The sequence below is a fragment of the Scomber scombrus genome, chromosome 14 (assembly GCF_963691925.1).
Source record: "Scomber scombrus chromosome 14, fScoSco1.1, whole genome shotgun sequence".
Classification (NCBI taxonomy): domain Eukaryota; kingdom Metazoa; phylum Chordata; class Actinopteri; order Scombriformes; family Scombridae; genus Scomber; species Scomber scombrus.
This window is the reverse complement of record NC_084983.1, coordinates 16,288,917-16,309,128: the sequence shown is the minus strand read 5'-3', so window position 1 is coordinate 16,309,128 and position 20,212 is coordinate 16,288,917. Positions and strand designations below refer to the sequence as shown.

The 20,212-nt window shown below is 37.2% G+C and overlaps 2 protein-coding genes across 2 annotated transcripts; one reads left to right on the top strand and one right to left on the bottom strand.

Annotated features, from left to right (window-relative positions):
• Positions 1 to 8,845: 8,845 nt before the first annotated feature.
• LOC133994479 (lathosterol oxidase-like) lies at positions 8,846 to 13,861 on the top strand. Its single transcript, XM_062433739.1, has 5 exons — positions 8,846 to 8,884; positions 9,990 to 10,207; positions 10,359 to 10,491; positions 10,595 to 10,695; positions 11,627 to 13,861. The coding sequence occupies exons 2-5, from the start codon at positions 9,998 to 10,000 to the stop codon at positions 12,089 to 12,091; spliced, it is 909 nt and encodes a 302-aa protein (XP_062289723.1). The 5' UTR covers positions 8,846 to 8,884; positions 9,990 to 9,997; the 3' UTR covers positions 12,092 to 13,861.
• A 399-nt stretch (positions 13,862 to 14,260) lies between these two features.
• plekhb1 (pleckstrin homology domain containing B1) lies at positions 14,261 to 18,626 on the bottom strand. Its single transcript, XM_062433771.1, has 6 exons — positions 18,590 to 18,626; positions 17,128 to 17,280; positions 16,480 to 16,582; positions 16,354 to 16,393; positions 16,173 to 16,263; positions 14,261 to 14,394 (listed from the first exon to the last, which is right to left on the bottom strand). The coding sequence occupies exons 1-6, from the start codon at positions 18,624 to 18,626 to the stop codon at positions 14,261 to 14,263; spliced, it is 558 nt and encodes a 185-aa protein (XP_062289755.1).
• Between the last annotated feature and the right edge of the window lie 1,586 nt (positions 18,627 to 20,212).

Genomic DNA, 20,212 nt, shown 5'->3' with positions numbered 1-20,212 from the left:
AATCTAATCTAAGCTTTTGTCACATAACTCCTTTCATGGTCATGGAAAAATATGTTCGCAGCATTTAAACACAACATAATCTGCATTTCAGAACTAATTCTCATTTCATGAAATTTTATGAGGCTGTCTTATTTATGAGCAGATGCAACCCCGACCCCAAACTGACTAAACAGCAGCAGCTGTGTCCTGCACCATCCAAAACCAAAGAGGAGGTGAAGTGGTTCTCATGGCTGGCTATTTTATACGTAGAATACTCTGATCTTATGACCAGGATAAACAAGATCCTGCCCAATTTTGTCAATAAGCGCAGGATTATGAATTATCTTGTGCAGGGTCTTCTAATCTCCTTTCCAATTAACTGTGAATGTTGTGATATGCATGTGTGTTGGCCTGGATCTCATACTTATTGGTGTTGCTGAGAAGGTACGGCTCCAATGTGTCCCTATGAAATATGTGGATGTCAATTAGTTTGTGCTCAGCAGCACCCGGGTCTGCATGTGCGAGATATGAAGCTTGGAGCTGCAGAAAAAGTGAGCATAATTAATCTTTTTGGATAAAATTAAAGGATATTATGGTTTATTATTATTATTAACTTTGTAATTTGGTCATCGTTTTTGTCACTTATGATAACATTGGCCTCACAAAAGTAATTGCTGAGATCTGGGAACCGTCCACAAGCCAAGAGGTCATGTGATCCAACTGAAACCAACAATTTAGCCAGATTATCGAAATTATAATATATAATTCCTCATGTTACTGTGTTTTACTGAGCGTACGTGCACAACTGCAGCAGGTCTGGCAGATGGGAAGTTGGATAAGACTGTGATGGATGGTGGAACCTGTCTGATTGAGTGACCACTCATCTTTCTTGCCTTGTTGGATTTCTTTTTAGCATGGCTGCTTTCCCAGATTTCAGCAATTAACTTGGTGAGTACAATGTTTTTATTACTGATAGTAATTATGAGAATTATATATTAATATAACTGGGACATTTTGGAACGGACACCCATGGATTAGCTATGAATAGTTTATGATGCCCAAAAGCGAACTGTTCCTGATGTACAAAGAAAGATAGTCTGGTGATGTTTGATACAAACCTACATGAGGAAAATATTGTCTGATAGAAAACAATACAGTGTGGAGCCTTATGTGAAGCAGAAATGATCAAAAAGTCAAAGATGGTTGTGTGCATTAGATATGAAAAAGAAACCCCACATGAGGCTTTTGTTTGTGTACCTTTCATCAGCATTCAACATGATGCAGGTGCATCTTTTAATAGAGAGGTTGCTATGTGACTTCAATGAGCATTACCAGGTTGTATTATGGATCTTGGACTTCTTGACTGACAGCCCAGCCAGCATGTCCATGTGGGCCCCATAAGGTTCAATTTGGGCTGCAAATAAGGGTAGCAAATGGGTTTGTCTGCAGTTGCCAATGTGGCCCCAACTGTGTTTGCCCATATGGGCTTCAAGTGGAATCTGACTGGGTTTCAGGTGGGGACATGTAAGCCCAATATCTTTGCCCATATGAGGTCTAAGCAGTGGCGTGCACAGACTTTTTGAAGGGTATGGGCGATATGGAGTTTATTCCCTATCTTAATTCAAGAGCATATAAAATGAATTTGAGAGCAGTATTTATTGATTTCATGCTCAGATTTTGTGATATTTACTCTCAAAACTCTGCTCTCGCGCTCAAATTTGCTCTGCGCATGCTCGCACTGTGTCCTCGCACTCGGTTACAACGCTGCTCGCCTCGAGTTCTTCCTCTCGCGCTCAGGGAGTTTGTGCTCGTTTGTGCTTGTGCTCGCGAGAGTTTTGAGAGTAAATATCACAAAATCTGAGCATGAAATCAATAAATACTGCTCTCAAATCCATTTAATATGCTCTTGAATTAAGATCGGGAATAAACTCCATAGGGCAAAAAGAAAAAAAAGGGCACATACAGCGCGTTCTCACCACGGAAGAGGGCACTCAAGAAGGCAGTTTAGTGTGTTTTGCAAACCAGGAGGGCACCTTAGCATGCGTTTTGGCTCTCAAGAGGGCACTTTAGTGCACGTTTTGGCTCCCAAGAGGGCACTTTAGCGCACGTTTTGGCTCCCAAGAGGGCACTTTAGCGAACGTTTTGGCTCCCAAGAGGGCACTTTAGCATGCGTTTTGGCTCCCAAGCGGGCACTTTAGCGCACGTTTTTGCCACCCAAGGGGGCAGTTTAGTGTGTTTTGCCAACCAGGAGGGCACCTTAGCACGTGTTTTGGCTCCCAAGCGGGCACTTTAGCGTGCGTTTTTCAACAATTGCCCCCCCCCCCCTACAACATAAAAAGAAATCCTCATAACTACTATCTTATTAAAACTATTAACTATTAATTTACCAAAAAGTCATGTCAATAGATATGGGTCAAATTTGACCTGGAACAGCCTCAATGGACAAAGGAAAGTCATCGAATTTCAGGGTAAAAGACATTTGGGGTGTTTTTACAGATGTCAAATGTCAAAACGGGTCAAATTTTACACAAACAGTATGTACGGTTTTAAAAAAATTCTTGAGGTAGGGAACCTGTTGGGTTTATTTTATTTGAAGAGCCTGATATAGAAGTCAAAGCTGTTTGCAATATAAGAACTTGTGTTCTGTCTTATAGGTCGAGGTGAGCTGGGCATTTAAATATGCACGACACAGTTAGTACCAACCTATACTTATGTTATACCTGGAGAAGTGTGAATCAGAAAGGCCATATCAAGTCACATCAACCCTGTGACAAGATAATCAAATATCTGAAGGTTTAAAAAGTTGCACAGTGACTGTGACTCCAGTTGTGACAAGTTTCTCCAGTTTTTGATTACATTCCCCAAAGCGACACATCCACTGTTGTTGCCTACTGAGGAGATGATGAGCAGCAGGTTATCTGGGGCTCAGCGTGAGAGTTGCTTCTCTGCAGATATCCTGATTGGTTGATGTGTGTCTGAGCACAGAGGAAGATGCCTCCACAGACTGTTAGACAGCACCAGATCTATTCAAAACACCAACTTTTCTTCTAAAGTAGAGGCAGTTCCAGACAAGCTTCCACAAACAAATCTCTGTTAAAAGAACAGGGTTTCTGTCTCTATACCGACAAGATATTTAACAACTGTTGTACTCAGTGTGGAAAAACCTACTGAAAAACAAATAGATCTTACAGATAACGTGTGGTTTCAACACTGGCTATGTTTTATCCATTTCATCTATTTTGATATTTATTCAGGTGGATTGGTTTGGGAGCCTAATGGAACGGTGGCTTTTTCCCATTTCTTATTCAGAGCATAAAGGTTATACATCTCTTCTTTTATCATTTTATTTGCACAGAGAAAATGTTGGCGTTGAGTAATTTTTACATTTAAGGTCGTTAAATCACTTCCGACTTCACCCATAAGGATACCAAATGTCAGGCATATTGCATGAACAGAGGGAGTCGCATTCATGACATAAAACAGCCTACAGCTTTGTATCGATGAACACAAAGGGTGGCCATCTGCTGTCCTTCCAGCATCAAAACCAGAGCAGCCGAGAGGAGTGTCATGCTAAAAGGGTGGCGGGCATGCTCTATGTCATGCTAATGGAAGGAAATCTTGATCACTGCTACTGGCAAGCTAATATCTCTCAAAGTGTGTGTAGAGGTAGCACCAATGCCACCCTATAGCCACCAAGCCATGTTAAAAAACCTTTTCATTTAGTGCAGTAATTGAGGGGGAACAACTACTATTGATGCATTTCTTTAATTTTACTGACCAACATATGTGGTCAGTAATTGTCTGAAAAATAAAGTTCATATATTTGCAGAGACAGTGACCACACACACACACACACACACACAATATGAATAAGTGAAAACACTGGATACATTCTGAGACACGTTAGCAAATCAAAATAGCAGCTTGAACTCTTCAAACTCCACATTTGGCTGGCAGAGTGTCGCCAAATGATGCCAATGTGATGCTTGGAGCAGCAGTTGCTAATCCCCGTTTCAGTCAGAGACTCACGTCTAGGAGTGACCATTTATAACAAAATGATAATACAGTTAGATTTAGCAGAAAAGGCTCTGCTGTTTGAAGGAGCTCTCAAAGAATCCAATGCACTGAAGTGGATTCTGCTTAGAGAGCTATAAGCCCTTTAGTAAACATACATGAACATTAAATCTTAGTTAAAATTAACAATATAAGAAGGAGGTAAGGTGACTCAATGTTACCAGTAGGGTTGCAATGGGGTGGCAAATTTCCGATAAATGTTTGGTAAATTTCCAGAAACTTTCCATTGGAAGTTAAGGTGGGGACTTTTCCATGGGAATTATGGGAATTTACTGGAAATTTGGGGTAATTTATGCAAACTTTGCATCTGTGCATGTGATGGAGGAATGCATGTTGGGGGTGCCTGTTGGGGGTGTGGCCCTGCAGTTAGTAATGTGCTATGTGCAATAGGGTAGCTATTCAATTGTATTTACATTTAAATTCCCTGTTATAGGTAAACATGAAAGTTTATTTCTGTTAATACCCATGGAAAGTTTCCAACTTTGAAAATTCCTCTAATTGTGTAACCCTAGTTACCTGCCACCCAGATGTGGATGAGTGACTATGAAGCTGAAGTTAAGACTTCAGGGTTCTGCCTGAACTATATACTCCATTTACTTCTATTTTATTGAGTTATTGGCACAATTTTGAAAGGTGGGTATGTCAAACCTCTGCACAATAAACAAAAAGTATCGGCATGGCTTTATAGCACTAGCACCACTAAATTATTTGAGTTTTTTGTGTGATTTTGATAAACTGTGTCTTTAAATCTTAAGAAAGAAAATTAAAAAAAAATTATGTAGGATTTGTTGAAATGAGTCAGAAACTCTATACAGGAAAAAAACAGCTTGAAAGGTGCTAAAAAACGTTTCTTTTATTAGTATTTTTCTTTGGTTATCTAGATAGCGGCACAGCAGCAGCAGCTTCTCTAGGTCCCATTGTTACAGTTAAACCCAATTTTAATGTTTGTTTGCATGTTTGCTTAATGTGTTCAACGGGACCTGAGTACTGTATTTTGTTCTTTCATGCACCTACATGACTGAATGACGAAGAAAAAATCCTTGAATCTTTGAAGTACTGAATCCTTTTTGTGTAAAGTATGAATCTCTTATTGTAGGTGTGATTTAAAATGGTGACCGGGCATCAGCAGAAGCAGCAGCAGCAAGTGTAGCATACTTTACACCACTTGCACTATAGGTGACATTGTATTTCTTAATTACAGGGTTATAAGTCACTGTATAAGTTAATCAGCTGTTTCTCATTACCGTAAAAGGAGGGTGAAAAGAGTATAAAGTCATGTCCAGAGCTACTGTCGGAAGAATCATGCTTACAATAGAACTACGGTCACCTTTGCAACATTGGTTTTGTTTGCATCTCAATGACCTCCCAAGTGTCTAAAGGTGCCTCTTGAAAAATGGGAATAAATTATAAAGCCAGTTGGCAATGGCTCCTGACATTCCCCAAGGACACAACTTTTGAAAGTGAATAGAAGATCAAAACCTTTTTATTTACAGGACTTAAAGTTGATTGAGGGCCCCCTATGGCAATTTAAGGGTTGTGGGTGGAGAAGAAGATTCATTTAAAATCTTTGGCAGTCCCTGGTGGTAATATATGCATGATAATGAAAATTGATCAGTAGGAAAATTGGCAATGGCTTCTATTTAGGAGTAAGGAATGAAACCTGAGGGAGAAAGAACTACCGGCTTAAGAAAGAAAGTAACAAGGGCACAAAAACAAGACCGATTCTTTAGAGAAAATGATGAATTTACATCATGCAGAAAGACCAAATTATTCAAAAGCCCCTTTAAGTGGCTTATTGACATGAAGATGTATAGAAAAAAATGCAGAGTGCACAAGCTCTTAATTGGGAGGATATTAAAGCTATGAAACCAATGCCTGTCCTTATTATGGAAATGGGCCACTTTTCTTTATGAAACCAACCTTATAAACCTCATAAAAGTAAAGTAAATAAAATTACAGGTCAGGTGGATGGCTATAAGCTTCTCTCTGCTGTAATATTTGTATAATTTTAAATGAGCTTATAGTGTGTCTAATTTAGCATCTTTTGATTAGCTTATCTCTATTTTTACCACTATAATACTCCTGTATATTCCAACAATGACTCGTCACCCAGTGCAGTTCATCATACGCTGATGCTGCTATTTCTCTTACCTTAAAGCAGTGGCGACATCTTGTGGTTGGATGGGTGTCAGTTTAGCCTTTCATGCTGTTCATTTTCTGAGTCAAAATTAGTCTTTACACCAATTCACATTCATAAATTCCCATAGAGATTCAATAATAAATGTTTCAGTAATCCTTAATGAAGTTGTAAGACATTCAAAATGACTATATATGGTGCAGGATTATATTTGATAGAATATAAGGAATGTTCATTCTTTTCATTTTTAATAAAGGCAGTTCAAATTTGGACATTTGCATAAACAAAAATGTATATGAGCTGCACAAAAATGTCTAAAAGAAGATGCATTGTATTTCCTTTTTTTTTATTATATATATTTGGGGTTACATTAGGAAAAGTCTACCCTAGAAGAAAGGTGTTTTTACAGCTCTCAAATGTAAAAGTGGGTCAAATTTGACTCTGAACAGTATATAAAAGGTAAAACAGCAAAAAGTAGTTTCTCTGTATCTCTGCCATTAAAACAAAACTATATATATTTTTTAAACATTTATTCTACTTTGAAAGTGAAATTAAAACGTTCTGCTGTCAATTAGACAAAATGCAAAACTTACATACAAACAAGGAAAACTGAATGTTGTCTCTCTGTTGATGTAATAAATGTCTGAATTAAAATATGTATTTTAAAAGGCTGTATTTTCTATAATATTATTATATATGACACCTCCCCCCTGCTCATTGATGCACTGTACTGTAGTGACAAACTACCCCCTTTATGTCAGTGATATCTGTATATCTTTACACTACTGACACACTTGCACCACTATTTTATCTTCACATTATCCACAATCAACTTGTGAAAAGATGCCTGACACAGTTTAATGTCCAAATGCACTGAAAGCAATAACTGACGTACTTCAATTGATGCAGGCAGGTGCAAAGCAGAGAGATACAGGTCAAAATGAGAAGTGTTTCCTCAGAAATACACATTGTTCTCAGTTGTCTGTTCTCAGCACTCAAACCCAAAATATGCTCTATGATGTGAATAAAACTCTTATCTGTTCTCACCATTTCTCACACATTTACACAATGTGCACTACAACCAGCACTTAAGTACCACCACACCTTCCTTTAAAACAAACCTATTTTCTGGAACAAATGATTAGAAGAACTCTTCTGTTTGTTGTTTATCAGTTGAGGATTATATCTCATTTTGTCTCTGTGTGTTTCAGGCTGGATCTCTGTCTCAGCCTCTGAGTTTCACACTATGGAGGTCTGGTTTGGTGAAGAAGTCACACTGCTGTGCTCCAACGTTTCCACTTCTCCCTCTCAATCTACTTTATACTGCTCAACAGAACCAAGCCCTGATGTTTCCTCTCTGTACAATCATATAAAGCCTGCTTTTTTCTGTAATAGGAGTCAAAATGGAAAATTTGAAATAACATCCAACATCTACACTTTATTTCTCCAAATCAGCCCTCTGAATTGATCTGATACTGAGTTGCACTTTTGTTGATTTTACATAAACAGATTAAGTAACATTCAATGAAATACATTACAAGATATATTATGTAGGATTTTCTTTAAAAACATGCATAGGCTCATACAAAAGTAATTCCTCTCAATCATCTCTTATGACTCATCAATAGTGTGTGGCAGTGTACTTATCTACAGACACTTTGCACTCTGTCTGTATTTTTTCTTATTATTTTGCTGTGTTTATTACACTTGTGGGCTTCAACCGTTGGGCAGTGGGTGCATATATAATAATATATCAGTCAGAGGGACCAAACCACTACTTTTATTGTAATAATTTAACTACATCAAGATCATAATACTTATGTACTTTAATTGTAATACTTTACTACATTAAGCTTATGTACTTTTACTGCAACACTTTATACATCAAGCTCATGATACCTATGTACTTTTACTGTAATACTTTCACTTCATCAAGCTCATAATACCTTTGTACTTTTACTGTAATACTTTAACTAGATAAAACTCATAATAATTATGTACTTTTACTGCAATACTTTCACTACATAAAGCTCATAATACTTATGTAGGCTACTTTTACTGTAATACTTTATACATCAAGCGTATGTACTTTTACTGCAATGATTTAACTACATCAAGCTCATAATACTTACTTTTACTGTAATACTTTAACTACATCAAGATCATAATACTTATGTACTTTTACTGTAATACTTTATACATCAAGATCATAATACTTATGTACTTTTACTGTAATACTTTAACTACATCAAGCTCATAATACTTATGTACTTATACTGCTATACTTTAACTACATCAAGCTTATGTACTTTTACTGTAATACTTTAACTACATCAAACTCATAATACTCATGTACTTTTACTGTAATACTTTGAACTTTTACCTTGTAATGGTGTATTTTTTTTACTTTGCTGTACTGTTATCAAACTGGATTTGAAGGGAAAAATTTGGGGGCGTTTTCAGTCGCTGCTCCAGCTATGCCCACAGTAGCGCTGTTTCTCTTGCCCCATGATCAGATCCTCCAATTGGCCAATGGGATAACATAACAAACCTACCGTGATGAGAAACTGCGCGCTGATTGGCTGCGCTCTGCATGACATAACAGGTAAGTGAGTGCTGATTGGTTGCTCGTCTGCCTTTAGTTTAGTACACAGCTCTCCACTGTTGTTCCGCAATACGAGCAACCAACCCAAGGTACAGTGCTGTTTAAATTACAGATAACTTTAGTAGATTAATATGATATCACTGTATAATATGGTCGTGTAATGCAGCTTGTTTTATGTTTGTTAATGCAACAAAAATGTGTAGTTTTTGGCTATGTTGTTGTTCGTAATGGTCGATAAGGTAGTGGTTACATAAAAATATACAGGCTCATTTCTAACGTGTTTGCGCAGAATATGTATAATTTAGACAACCCTTCAGATTATCTAATGTGCATATAGTATGTGTAACTTCATGTTCGATTTGTTTTTAATTTAAATAGCTGCATAAATCAAATGTAGCATGATAGAAAATGTGAATGAAGTCAGGATGTGGCCACCAGTCAGGGATCAGAGGTCCAGTCAGGGTCCATCATGTCAATAACTTAAGAAATATACATACACACATGATACACAACCATACACTCACTGTCTATTATTAAGGATATATAATGTGTGTGTAATGTGCAACATATGTTAGAAGAGAGTCAATACTCATTATCATACTTGTTTCTCAGAAGAAGAAAAAACTCCAAAAGAAGATATTAACTTTCATTTTTGTTTGGATTGTTTGTTTGAATTCTGGTTTAAAGCTTTATCTTTTTGTATTTTTGTCTTTATATTTGGCCTGTAACTAGTCTACTCCAACTGAAACATACTGAGCTTATAGATACTTTAATTAGTCAATAAAATACCTGTGACATGTACATTTTTGTAAAACTACAAAACTCAAAATAACACATAAACTATCATTGTTATTTGTATTTTTGAAGGCTGGTTTAAAGATGTATCCATTAGGGTGGAAAGAAAATGTGGACATCTTTTTATTTGTCTTTATTTTTGGCCTATCACTACTCTAAGTGAAACATTGTGAGTTTATAGATACTTGAATCAGTCATGTACTTTTGTGTAGAACTACAAAACCCAAAAGAAAAAAAAAGACATTAACTTGAATTATTTATTAAAGTGTTAAGACACAATAAAATGCCTACAGAATATAATGAAATGTTTTGTATAATTTGCATAGTATCATTTTATAATGTGCCCTTATGTGATATCGGATATCGGATGACTTCCTCTCTTTGTCCCTCACTCCACAGATTCAGCCATGGATCTTGTGCTGAACGTAGCTGACTATTACGTCCTCACGCCATACGTGTACCCTGCGTCGTGGCCTGAGGACGGGGCTCTGCGGCAGATTATCAGCCTGCTTGTGTTGACAAACCTTGGGGCTGCAATCCTGTACCTGGGCCTGGGAGCCATCAGCTACTTCTTCATCTTCGACCACAATCTGATGAAACACCCTCACTTCTTAGAGGTATTAAGCCTGTATCTTAGTTTATGATTGCTACAGTAATAAACTGAGTGTTGGCTAACTTTATAGGCACACTTCCAGAATCTATTTATGTTTATATTTTCCATCCTTCACTTCATATTTTTATTTTAAAATGTCTATATTTCCTATTTAGAATCAGGTTCGGAGGGAGATCAAATATGCAATGACCTCGCTGCCCTGGATCAGCATCCCTACTGTGGCTTTGTTTTTCGCTGAAGTTAGAGGATACAGCAAACTGTACGACAGGGTCGATGAATCTCCCCTAGGTGAGTTAAAGAGCGTCCTCACCGGCTCTCTGTTGCTCTGTTATCTCGTCATTTATCACGAGGCTAAGACCTGAAAGTGGTGACATGACATGTGTGCTTTCAGGTTGGCCGGGGCTCTTCCTGAGTATGATCTCCTTCCTGTTCTTCACTGACATGTGTATCTACTGGATTCATCGCTTCCTACATCATAAGCTTATTTATAAGGTGAGTACAATTGTGGTTTTTATTTGAACTCATGAAGTGGCTTTCTAATGCATTTAACATTAACACTTTATCAATTTGGTACAGTATGATTACTGAAAAATAGACGTAAATGGGTCTAAAGCACCTTTTAATTTCTGTAACGATGCCACATTATTGATTATCTCCCAATATGATAATATCAGTCTGGTACTATTTTGCGTCTTTAATATCATGAAGCTCCAATAAGCAATAAAGGGTTAGTTCACCCAATTAAAACAAAAAAAACTTGTTTCTTGTTTGCAGTAATCGACAGACATATTTACCCTGCTGATTTATCAGTGCCCCTCTCCCCTATTTAACCCATATGTTTTCATGACACTGCCTTTACTTCCACCTTGTTTGGGCCCCCAGACATCCCACTGATGCACTAATAATAGTAGCAAAATCAAACATTTATTTCCTTAAATATTTTTCCTTTTCTTCTGAGATTACTAAAACCTAAAATGTAACCCTTTCCTTTGCCACAAACTGGGCTTTTACATTTGAGTAAAGCCAGTTTGAGTATATTTTTATTATTTTGAGTGAATATTCCAAGTTTTATATATTATTTTGCCTATGCCAGGTCAAATACTGTATGCATTCCTTTTTGCATAAAAAGTTCCTCACAGACATATAAATGAACGGTATGTTAACCTGCATGGTGATGTTATATTGTTGTTTGGGCTCAGTTAGGCAATAAATATAATTATAAATAATTATTATCCTTCAATTAGAGGTGAAACTCTTACAAACTTCAATCCCTATACCTAACCCAACAGTAATCCAAATAGACTTTCAGAGGACTTACACTGTTTGAAAAGTAGCATTAACACAAATTACTGAGCTTATACAAATTTATTTAAGATCCCAGACAGAAGTAATGCGTCATTTTCTGTTCACCTGTCTCCAACAGCTGTTTCACAAACCACACCACATATGGAAGATCCCCACTCCCTTCGCCAGCCATGCCTTTCATCCAGTCGACGGTTTCATGCAGGGCCTCCCGTACCACATCTACCCCTTCTTCTTCCCCCTCCACAAGGTGCTTTACTTGGCCCTGTACATTTTCGTCAACATCTGGACCATTTCTATCCACGATGGCGACTACCGTGTCCCCAGTGGCCTGACGGAGGTCATCAATGGCTCAGCTCACCACACTGACCACCACCTCTTCTTCGACTACAACTACGGCCAATACTTTACTCTGTGGGACCGCCTGGGAGGTTCCTACAGGCACCCCTCCGCTCTGATGGGGAAAGGTCCTCACGATCTAATCCGGAAACTTCAAGCAGAGGGAAAGTTAGGAGATGACAGAGTGAAGGGTAAAGGGCAAGTGAATGGACATGCTCAGAGAGGAGTCACATGTAAAGAGGAGTAAGAGTAGGGGGAAGTTTTGATTAATCAGCTCTTTCTGAAAGTGATCACTATTTTTGTAAAGACAATGTGAAACACCCGCACTTAACTGGAATACATACTGGAGAATAATTTGAGTTCCTGTACTTGCCAAATAAGCCGTTGTGAGATTTTGAGTTCTGGTGGAATAGGTGAATGTAAAATGGCTGCCCCTGGATTGACATCACTGTAGGCAAGCTTTGGGATCGCTCCATTCTCTGACATACCAATCATGCCAATAGGCAAGAAAGCAGATCAATATCTGGCGCTGGGTTTATAATCTTGCAGGGCTTGTTATTGAAGCAGGGAGCGATAAAGTCACTCTTTTTGTGTGCGCCATAGAAGAGTTTGTAGGGAAAAGCTTTTCACAAATCAATACACAACAGAGCCAAGAGACTTGAGGAGCAACAAAAGGCTGGAACTATGTGAGCTGCTACGCTATCAGTGAAAAGACTCTTTGAATGGAAGTTTGGCTTTGTGATCATGAACTGGGTCTGGTTTCATCCAAAATGACTTTGATTAAAGTTAGATTTAATATGTATTTCATCATTGTAAGTTGAGAGTGAATCTGAAACACACGGAAAACCAACAACCATTTTAAAGAAAAATGATGGTAATTTCCAACAAGTCTCATAATTATGGCCATTCTGACTAATGGCTACTGCTAATTACAAATACACATAAATAGAAAATCAAGCAAAACTATGTACAGCATATCGAGGCAAGCAGGACAAACTGTCATAGGTATTCAGAAATGCTTTTAAAAGACCTTCAGAAATTGTGCCAACAATACATACCATATAAACAGACTCATTGGAAATAGTAATTGTCACCTAGGAAACTTCTGATATATTACTGGATTAGAGTTGGTGATGTACTCCTCTTAATTTACTTGGTCTTTTCTGGAGCTGTTTAAATCACATTAGTTTTAAGCAAAACCTCAGACCAGCTTATCTCAGCAGACCATTAATTCCGTGGTGGCACTAACTTGGTATGATGAGGCTACAAAACCATTTATTTTCACTCAAGAAAATAAAAAAAATAGTTCATGGCTCCTTGGTTCCTTACAAGAGTTTTTCAGTAATCCTGAATATAAGGGACTGCTAGGATATGCTTCCTTTAATTACATTAAAATGTACTGTTTTTAGTTTTTCTTACACAAAATTATACACCGGATGAATATTTATGCAAATAATGTAAGGTAACATTTCACAGTTCATGTCTTGCCTCTGTCTGTTGAGGTGATTGCATGCATTATTTGTATGATTAGAGAACACCTTTGCTACCAATCTTAATGTGTTGGTACAGAGTTGACATACTTTTTGGATATAAACTGATAATAAATACAAAAAATGCAACTTACACACTGTTTTCACTTTCTATTGTCTCTGTGGTTCTATATGAATACAAAAAGTTCATTACTGACTTTAGGATTAGCACAAAAAAATAATCTCATTAAAGCTCTTTCTGGATCTTTTGACTCCACCTCATGGTCTTCATCAGTGGATGGAGCTTGCTTAGTAACCATGCAGATGGATATGTTCAAACTGAGCTTTGTAGCTGTTTGCATCCAAGCATTTTTACAACTTCTAGTCTGATGTGGCTTAAAGAGTAACCACCAAAGTTAAATCCTGTTCTTGGAAATAATACTTTGACTAAACAGTTCAATCTCATTAGGGTTTGTTTGTTGTATACAACCAAACAATGACTCCAGATCATCCTTAATTATATTTTAATAAATCCATTTATTTTTAAATATTGACTACATTTTTTTTACAGAATATAACTTTTCTTAAGCTTTGTAAAGTGTAAAATTCAGGCAGCAGATAAAAGAACATTCAGATACAAAATGAACCTCCTGTTATTTTGCAAATGCTCATGAGTAGACTGAGTGTGCTGTAAGCAGGAAGAACATATCAGCTTTGTACATGTTCATATATGCATATATTGCACATAAGAAAAGAATAAACTGAACAACCAAAAGAGCAGCTGCTTGTTTTACAGCAGTTACCAAAACAGATGATACAAAAGACGAGGGGTTTTTGGGAGGCTGACCCAGAGAAAGCCATTCTACACGTGCTCAGTTGATGTCATGCTCCCTGTGTGTGGGGACAGACAAACTGTGTGCAGTCGTATTATGTCAGTTATGATCATCTCAGCAGAAAAAGAAGGGCATCCAGAGGAAGGATCGCATGGCTGCCCCTGCCGCCATGCCTGTCAGTAATCCCAGTGCAACAGTCTCCGCCACTGAATCAAACGGGTCCCTCTGAACAACCACCTGGTGGGTGCCTTGGAGAAAAGACAGAGGAGAGACACATTTAATGTTCACGGTCAACTTGTTGGCTGAACTTATGGTTGTCAACTCTGAATACCTGAGGGCAGCAAATTGCTACTCTGAAACAGTCTCCACCTTTGTGTCCTACATCAAATGTGGTGGATGTACACTGAGTATAAACTGAGTTTATGAAGTGGCTCCTATATTACGATTAATCTATAAATCTTGTTATCTTGTCTTATAGATGGATCATTTGAAAATCTAGCTTTAACAATTCATATTTGTATATTATAATACAAAAACCACAAACCAAATAAACACAGCAGATCTGGGGCCAGTTAATATTGACACTGATCAGTCTCTGGGGCTAAGGGCAAAATACAGAAATGTGTGTCTTGTGTAGTAGTGTGCACTGTATCTGATAAGAAGTTAAAAGGAGCAGGTACAGTACAGTAATACAGCCAAGGCACAAAATCCATCCCATAATACTCAAGCAGTTAATCATTCACAGACAGCAGATGAACATAACAGATAAAGCTCTAAATTGCACTTTGAAAATATGGGTCATGTTGCACAAATTAAATTGTAAGCAAAGACGTGAAATATTTACACCATCAGATGCCTTAAGATATTTCAGGTTTTTAATAATAGTACAGTATTTTCTAGACATTTTGGACCTTTGTTAGACATTACAGTTGAGTCCTGAGAGAAAACAAGAAGGGAGAAAAAGAAGAGGGATGAAAAGCAACAAAGGTCCCCAGCTGTACTTATAAGCCTACTGTGAAAATGTTCGTCTATAGGTCACCAAGCAGCTCAAAAATCCTCTAGATCCTTCTAGTGTTACTGCTTATCTTTGTTTCACACAAAACAGGTTGAAATGTCACACAGAAATGCTTTCATCTGTTCTCAAAGGACTCATACGTTCAAATCAAACTATAGTATGCCTCACACATATAGATCGGACTGATCTTCTGTGGGGTTTATTTGCAAAGCGAGTGTATCAACTGGTTACCTGCCACATGTTACTCAATACAAAGAAATTACACGATAATACAGATTAATATTATTATTGTACATCTACTTAAATCGGGCAGGTTAAGTGCCTCCAAATCGAACACTCCCACAATCTAATTAGGCTAAACATCCAGCAGGTGAGTAGGGTTAGAAATGTGTGGGAAGAAAAGAGAAATGTTTGCCTGATAAGAAAATCTAAATGTGGTGCTCTGAGGAAGAAAAAAATGTGAAGCTTGAAATGTCCATTGCATGTAACTGGATTATCACATGTGTGCATTGTCACTTAATTAATAAGGTATATTGGAAGATATGAGATCTGGCAGTGGGAAGCAAAGGGTCCACAGCCTCATTAATGTTCTATTAATTGCAATGTATTAATATAAGAATGTATTTAGCATCTACTGCGATGACTTGGTTGTTGATTATTGCCTGTTTGTTTAATAGCATGAGTTTGCTGCATTTTAATTAGTTCTAATACCACCAAGTTTTCCAAAAGTGTCAAATATTGATATCATGAGGCCAGGCTCCCCCAAAGCAGGTAAACTGAATAAGAAGTCTCTAAAGTTATTTCAATATTTGGATTTTTCATATTTTATTTGTGCAGTTTTACTTTTTCCCCCCAAAAAATGGTCTAAATGTTGTTTATAAGCCCACACTTCCAGTAAAAAGAGTCTGGTAATGAAAAACTGAATCCTTAATTATTTTATTTGGACTAAAAGTAGCCATATTTAAACTTAATTTTTCAAGTTCAGGCTCCAACATCAATCAGTATACATACCTGGTCCTGCTCCAGGTGTGATGTAGACAGTCTGATAGCTGTTAATGGGGATAGCCTGGTAGGAGTCATCATATGGGTCATATGTGAACACCTACAATACAGAAAGAAAACACAAATCTTGAGCACCGGAGCATAAATGCCAAACATGACTGAGAACGAACTGACAGCATGGATCACTCACCGGGTTTCTCTTGGTCTCTAGAAGAGTCAGTTTCCACGCTCTGACAAAGAAGTGAAAGTAAAGAGGAATTGATAGACAGTAATAAAGGGAGACCGAGCAGAAACGAGTGGATGGGAGAATACCTACATAGATTCATCCTCGCTGTTGGCACACAAGTTGACTGTTGAGCCGTCTGCGAGCTGAACCACGACGAGATTCTCCCTGGGATGACTCTCTGGTGGAGTCACACCTGCAGTCAAGTTGAAGGAGTTAAATATATTACCAAAGTAATCTAGATGTTCGTTAATCATTACTTGATTTAATTAAATCAGCTGGAAATCTTTCGAACAGTTTGAATACTTAATAAGATTTTACAGTTGTTTTAATTAGGGTTTTGACACAGGAGTCATGTTTTTGCCAACTCACAAATAACTCAAAAGTCCAATATTCAAGCTCCTTTTACCTCTGTTTTTGGTCTCCTCTGACTTCTGAGAGAAATATCTGGCTCTTAAGCTACTAAGTTAAATGTCTGGCTTTTAAGTAAGTCTCTAACTTTGTTGTTTGGTGTCGAGCAGGTGGCATACAGACACTTTAACAGAGCCTTTTCTATGAAAACAGGTTTGATTGAAAAAGGGTTTGCAGGCCAGAAAATCAAAGCAATGAGCTGAAAGAGGCTGAAACACTATAGATCTGCTATTAAAACATTGATTAGTGCATCTTGAGTCTGTGGGTCTGAACAATGCTTGTTCTCTACAAATGGACCCACAAAAAAGGGTAAATGGCACTGTGCTGTACCTCCACATTCCAGGCCTGACCGCACATCTATGCATGTGGTCTTGAGGCTGACGCGGTACTCCAACTCTCGTCTGCTGTCGGTCTTATAGAAGCAAAGACTCCCATCTATCCAGAGGTCACACCAGTTTAACTTCCAGCGTTTTAGGACAGAAGCTGGAGAAAAGACACAGTGTTACACGTATTGTTTGTAGTGAAATTTGCGAGATAATTCACCACAGGCCTGTTTTGTTAAATGCCTGAGGGTCGATAAAGTAATTGTCGTCAGTTAAATGATCAATAGCCGTGTGGAATGTAAGAACATTCCAGATCGATTATCTCCCCAGTTAATTCAAGATACAGGAAAAAGGGATAAGTTAAATTACATTGTTTCCCCCTTTTTCAATAAGCTAAATTAAAAACAAACTCAAGGCGTGTTCATTGATTAAACATCCCTCTACAGTAAACCCATTATCAGTTCAAAGTCTTTGTGTTTGTTTTGTAACTGCGTGTTCGGTCAATTGGCCCAGACTGAAATATCTTTGTGCTAATTTGCAAATGTTGGCATGGTGAAGATGGTAAACATTACACCTGCTCATCATCGCCATGTTAGTCACTGTGAGCATGTTAATGTGGCACACTGATGTGTTTTTGCTCAGAGTACAACAGATACATCCCCCATTGACTGGCCTTCGTAAGCCACTTAAAGACATGGCGAGGGACAATTAATATAATTATAAGGTTAGAGTTTCATAACAGGTTTTCACTTTCTAGAAAATGTTCCTGGTTGAAAACAAATCATGGTCGTCCTCAGAAGACAAAACCACCTTTTGATGTGTATTTAATGATGAACTTCAGGTGAGGAATTTGTGTTAAAATAAAATAATATACTGCGTGTGGATTGCTAAATAAATTGGGTGGATATATCAGACATTATGATCTTCAAACAAGAAGTAACATCACAGAAATACAAAATATGTGTTTAAGGTAATTTGATCCATATCTTTTAACTTAACAAAAAAGTTAATCATAAAAAGCTGACTTTGGTAATTTATATTTTAATATATAATTATTCAAACATAATTCTTATAATCTATTTGTGTTGCATAAAATGTTCTGTTTCAGTTATAGCTATAGCTCAGACTTTAAAAAAAATATCAATTCAGAAACGCTGCAACATAATGATTATTTTAAACCGTAATTACTTTTTGGTTTTGTTCTATAACATGTCAGAAAATAAGGACAAATGTTCTTTGCAACTTCCCAGAGGCTTTTCATTTTTCAGTTGCAGCAGTTTTAAATTTAGACAAAGGTTTTTTGGTCATAAAGACGAATTGATAATAAACATTGTCAGTAACTTTTCTGTTGGTAAAATAATCAATTTATTGTTTAAGCACAAAAAGTAAATCAGAACTTTAGTTTGTGCTCCTCATCATAACAAACCTATTATTCTCCCTTTGTGCTATAAAAAAACAAACAAACTCACTCTGTCTCCACAGCCAGCCTGACCTCAGGAGCGCCATGTCTCCAGCTGTTGTCCAATTATTGATAATCCAGTAGAATAAAAGAGTAGAAATGAACTGTTATTGACAGGATTTAAGTATCCAACACCTTGTTTTGGACTCCTCTACTTCAATTTATGTTCTTTATGTCCCACTGGCAGTGAAGTAGTGGTAGATTAATCTGAGGTTTGAGGCTGACTCACAGGATCACCCTGGATTAGGAGTGTTTAGCCACGCCCCCGCTAGTCCAGTCTCACATTGCTCGCTCTTTCTGGACTGATTTCCCTGTTTGACTATCACACCATGTGCCACACGCCACACCATGTTTATATTGTTGAATACTATTAGTACATGCTCATAAACTTGACTCTTTTGGGCACCTTCACACTAATACAGCATATGTAGAATGCTTTCACGTGCTTATCCTAGCACTGACATAACACCATGAGATTAGCCTGATTTTAACAGTCCCCAGGTCAGTTATGAGAGTCTTCCCATGCAGGACGTCTGCAGGCTGGTGACATAATTTCCTTTTATAGCTTGTAGAGAAAATTCTGGTCTATTCTGTGTCAGTTTATTCATGTGATTATGGATTGAACGTCTTAATTGGAACCTGTGTGTTCTTATATTTGTGGCCATGGTGTCTACAGGGAAATAGCAGTTAAACTAATTTGAGAGCCCTCTAAAGTGATTATTCACCAGCTCTGACATATTAGAACTTCCCTTCCAAGTACTGTGACAAACTCTAACATGTCTCCTCTTTCATAGTTTCATCTTTTCTATAACAGTGGCAAGCTAACTCATTTAGAGTAGCAAAAATATGTGTGGTAGGCCTACAGCATCTGAATTTGTTATGATTTGCAACTCTGATCACATCACTCAGTCAGTATACCGTTAAGGCTCAATGAAAATTTGAGGTTGGTGAGCATTTCCAAGTGAATAAAGCAGTGAGTGAACAGTCTAAATTGCCTCTCATGTAATAATTTAAAGTACTAAAACTCTCTGCCCCTGTTGTGTGTTGGCAATATTGCACATACTGCAGCATATTTTCATGAAAGTCATATTGAATAACATACAAAACCATACAAAGACAGTAAATAGCAGAAGATATGCATTAGATATAGCGGGCTATAGTTTTACTTCCCCCCAGGAGTTTTATTATATGAATAAATATGAATGAAAAACAACAGAATACTTATATAGAAAATATTGAAACCTCCAAAATTGATCATGGTAAATGTATTTATGTTCATCGTTATGCCTTATGCAGCAGTCACACGAAAACTGTCCCTAATAAAATACAGTTGAAAAATGACCAAAATTCTGATTTAATGAATAAATAACAATTCAACAATACATTCATTATACAATACATTCATTATATATATATATATAAATAAGAATATAGAATATTTGAATATTTTTTAAAGATTTGTATTACAGAACTGTGTATTTTAACCTGGTAAAAATCTAGTGGCCCTTCAGATTTATGTTGTGACCCTGTAATGTAATACCTCTGCATTTTCCTACATGCATGGTTTAAATGCAAGATTTTATTTGTAATTTGGGTATTTTTAATTAAACTGTTGTATTGGTACTTTTATTAG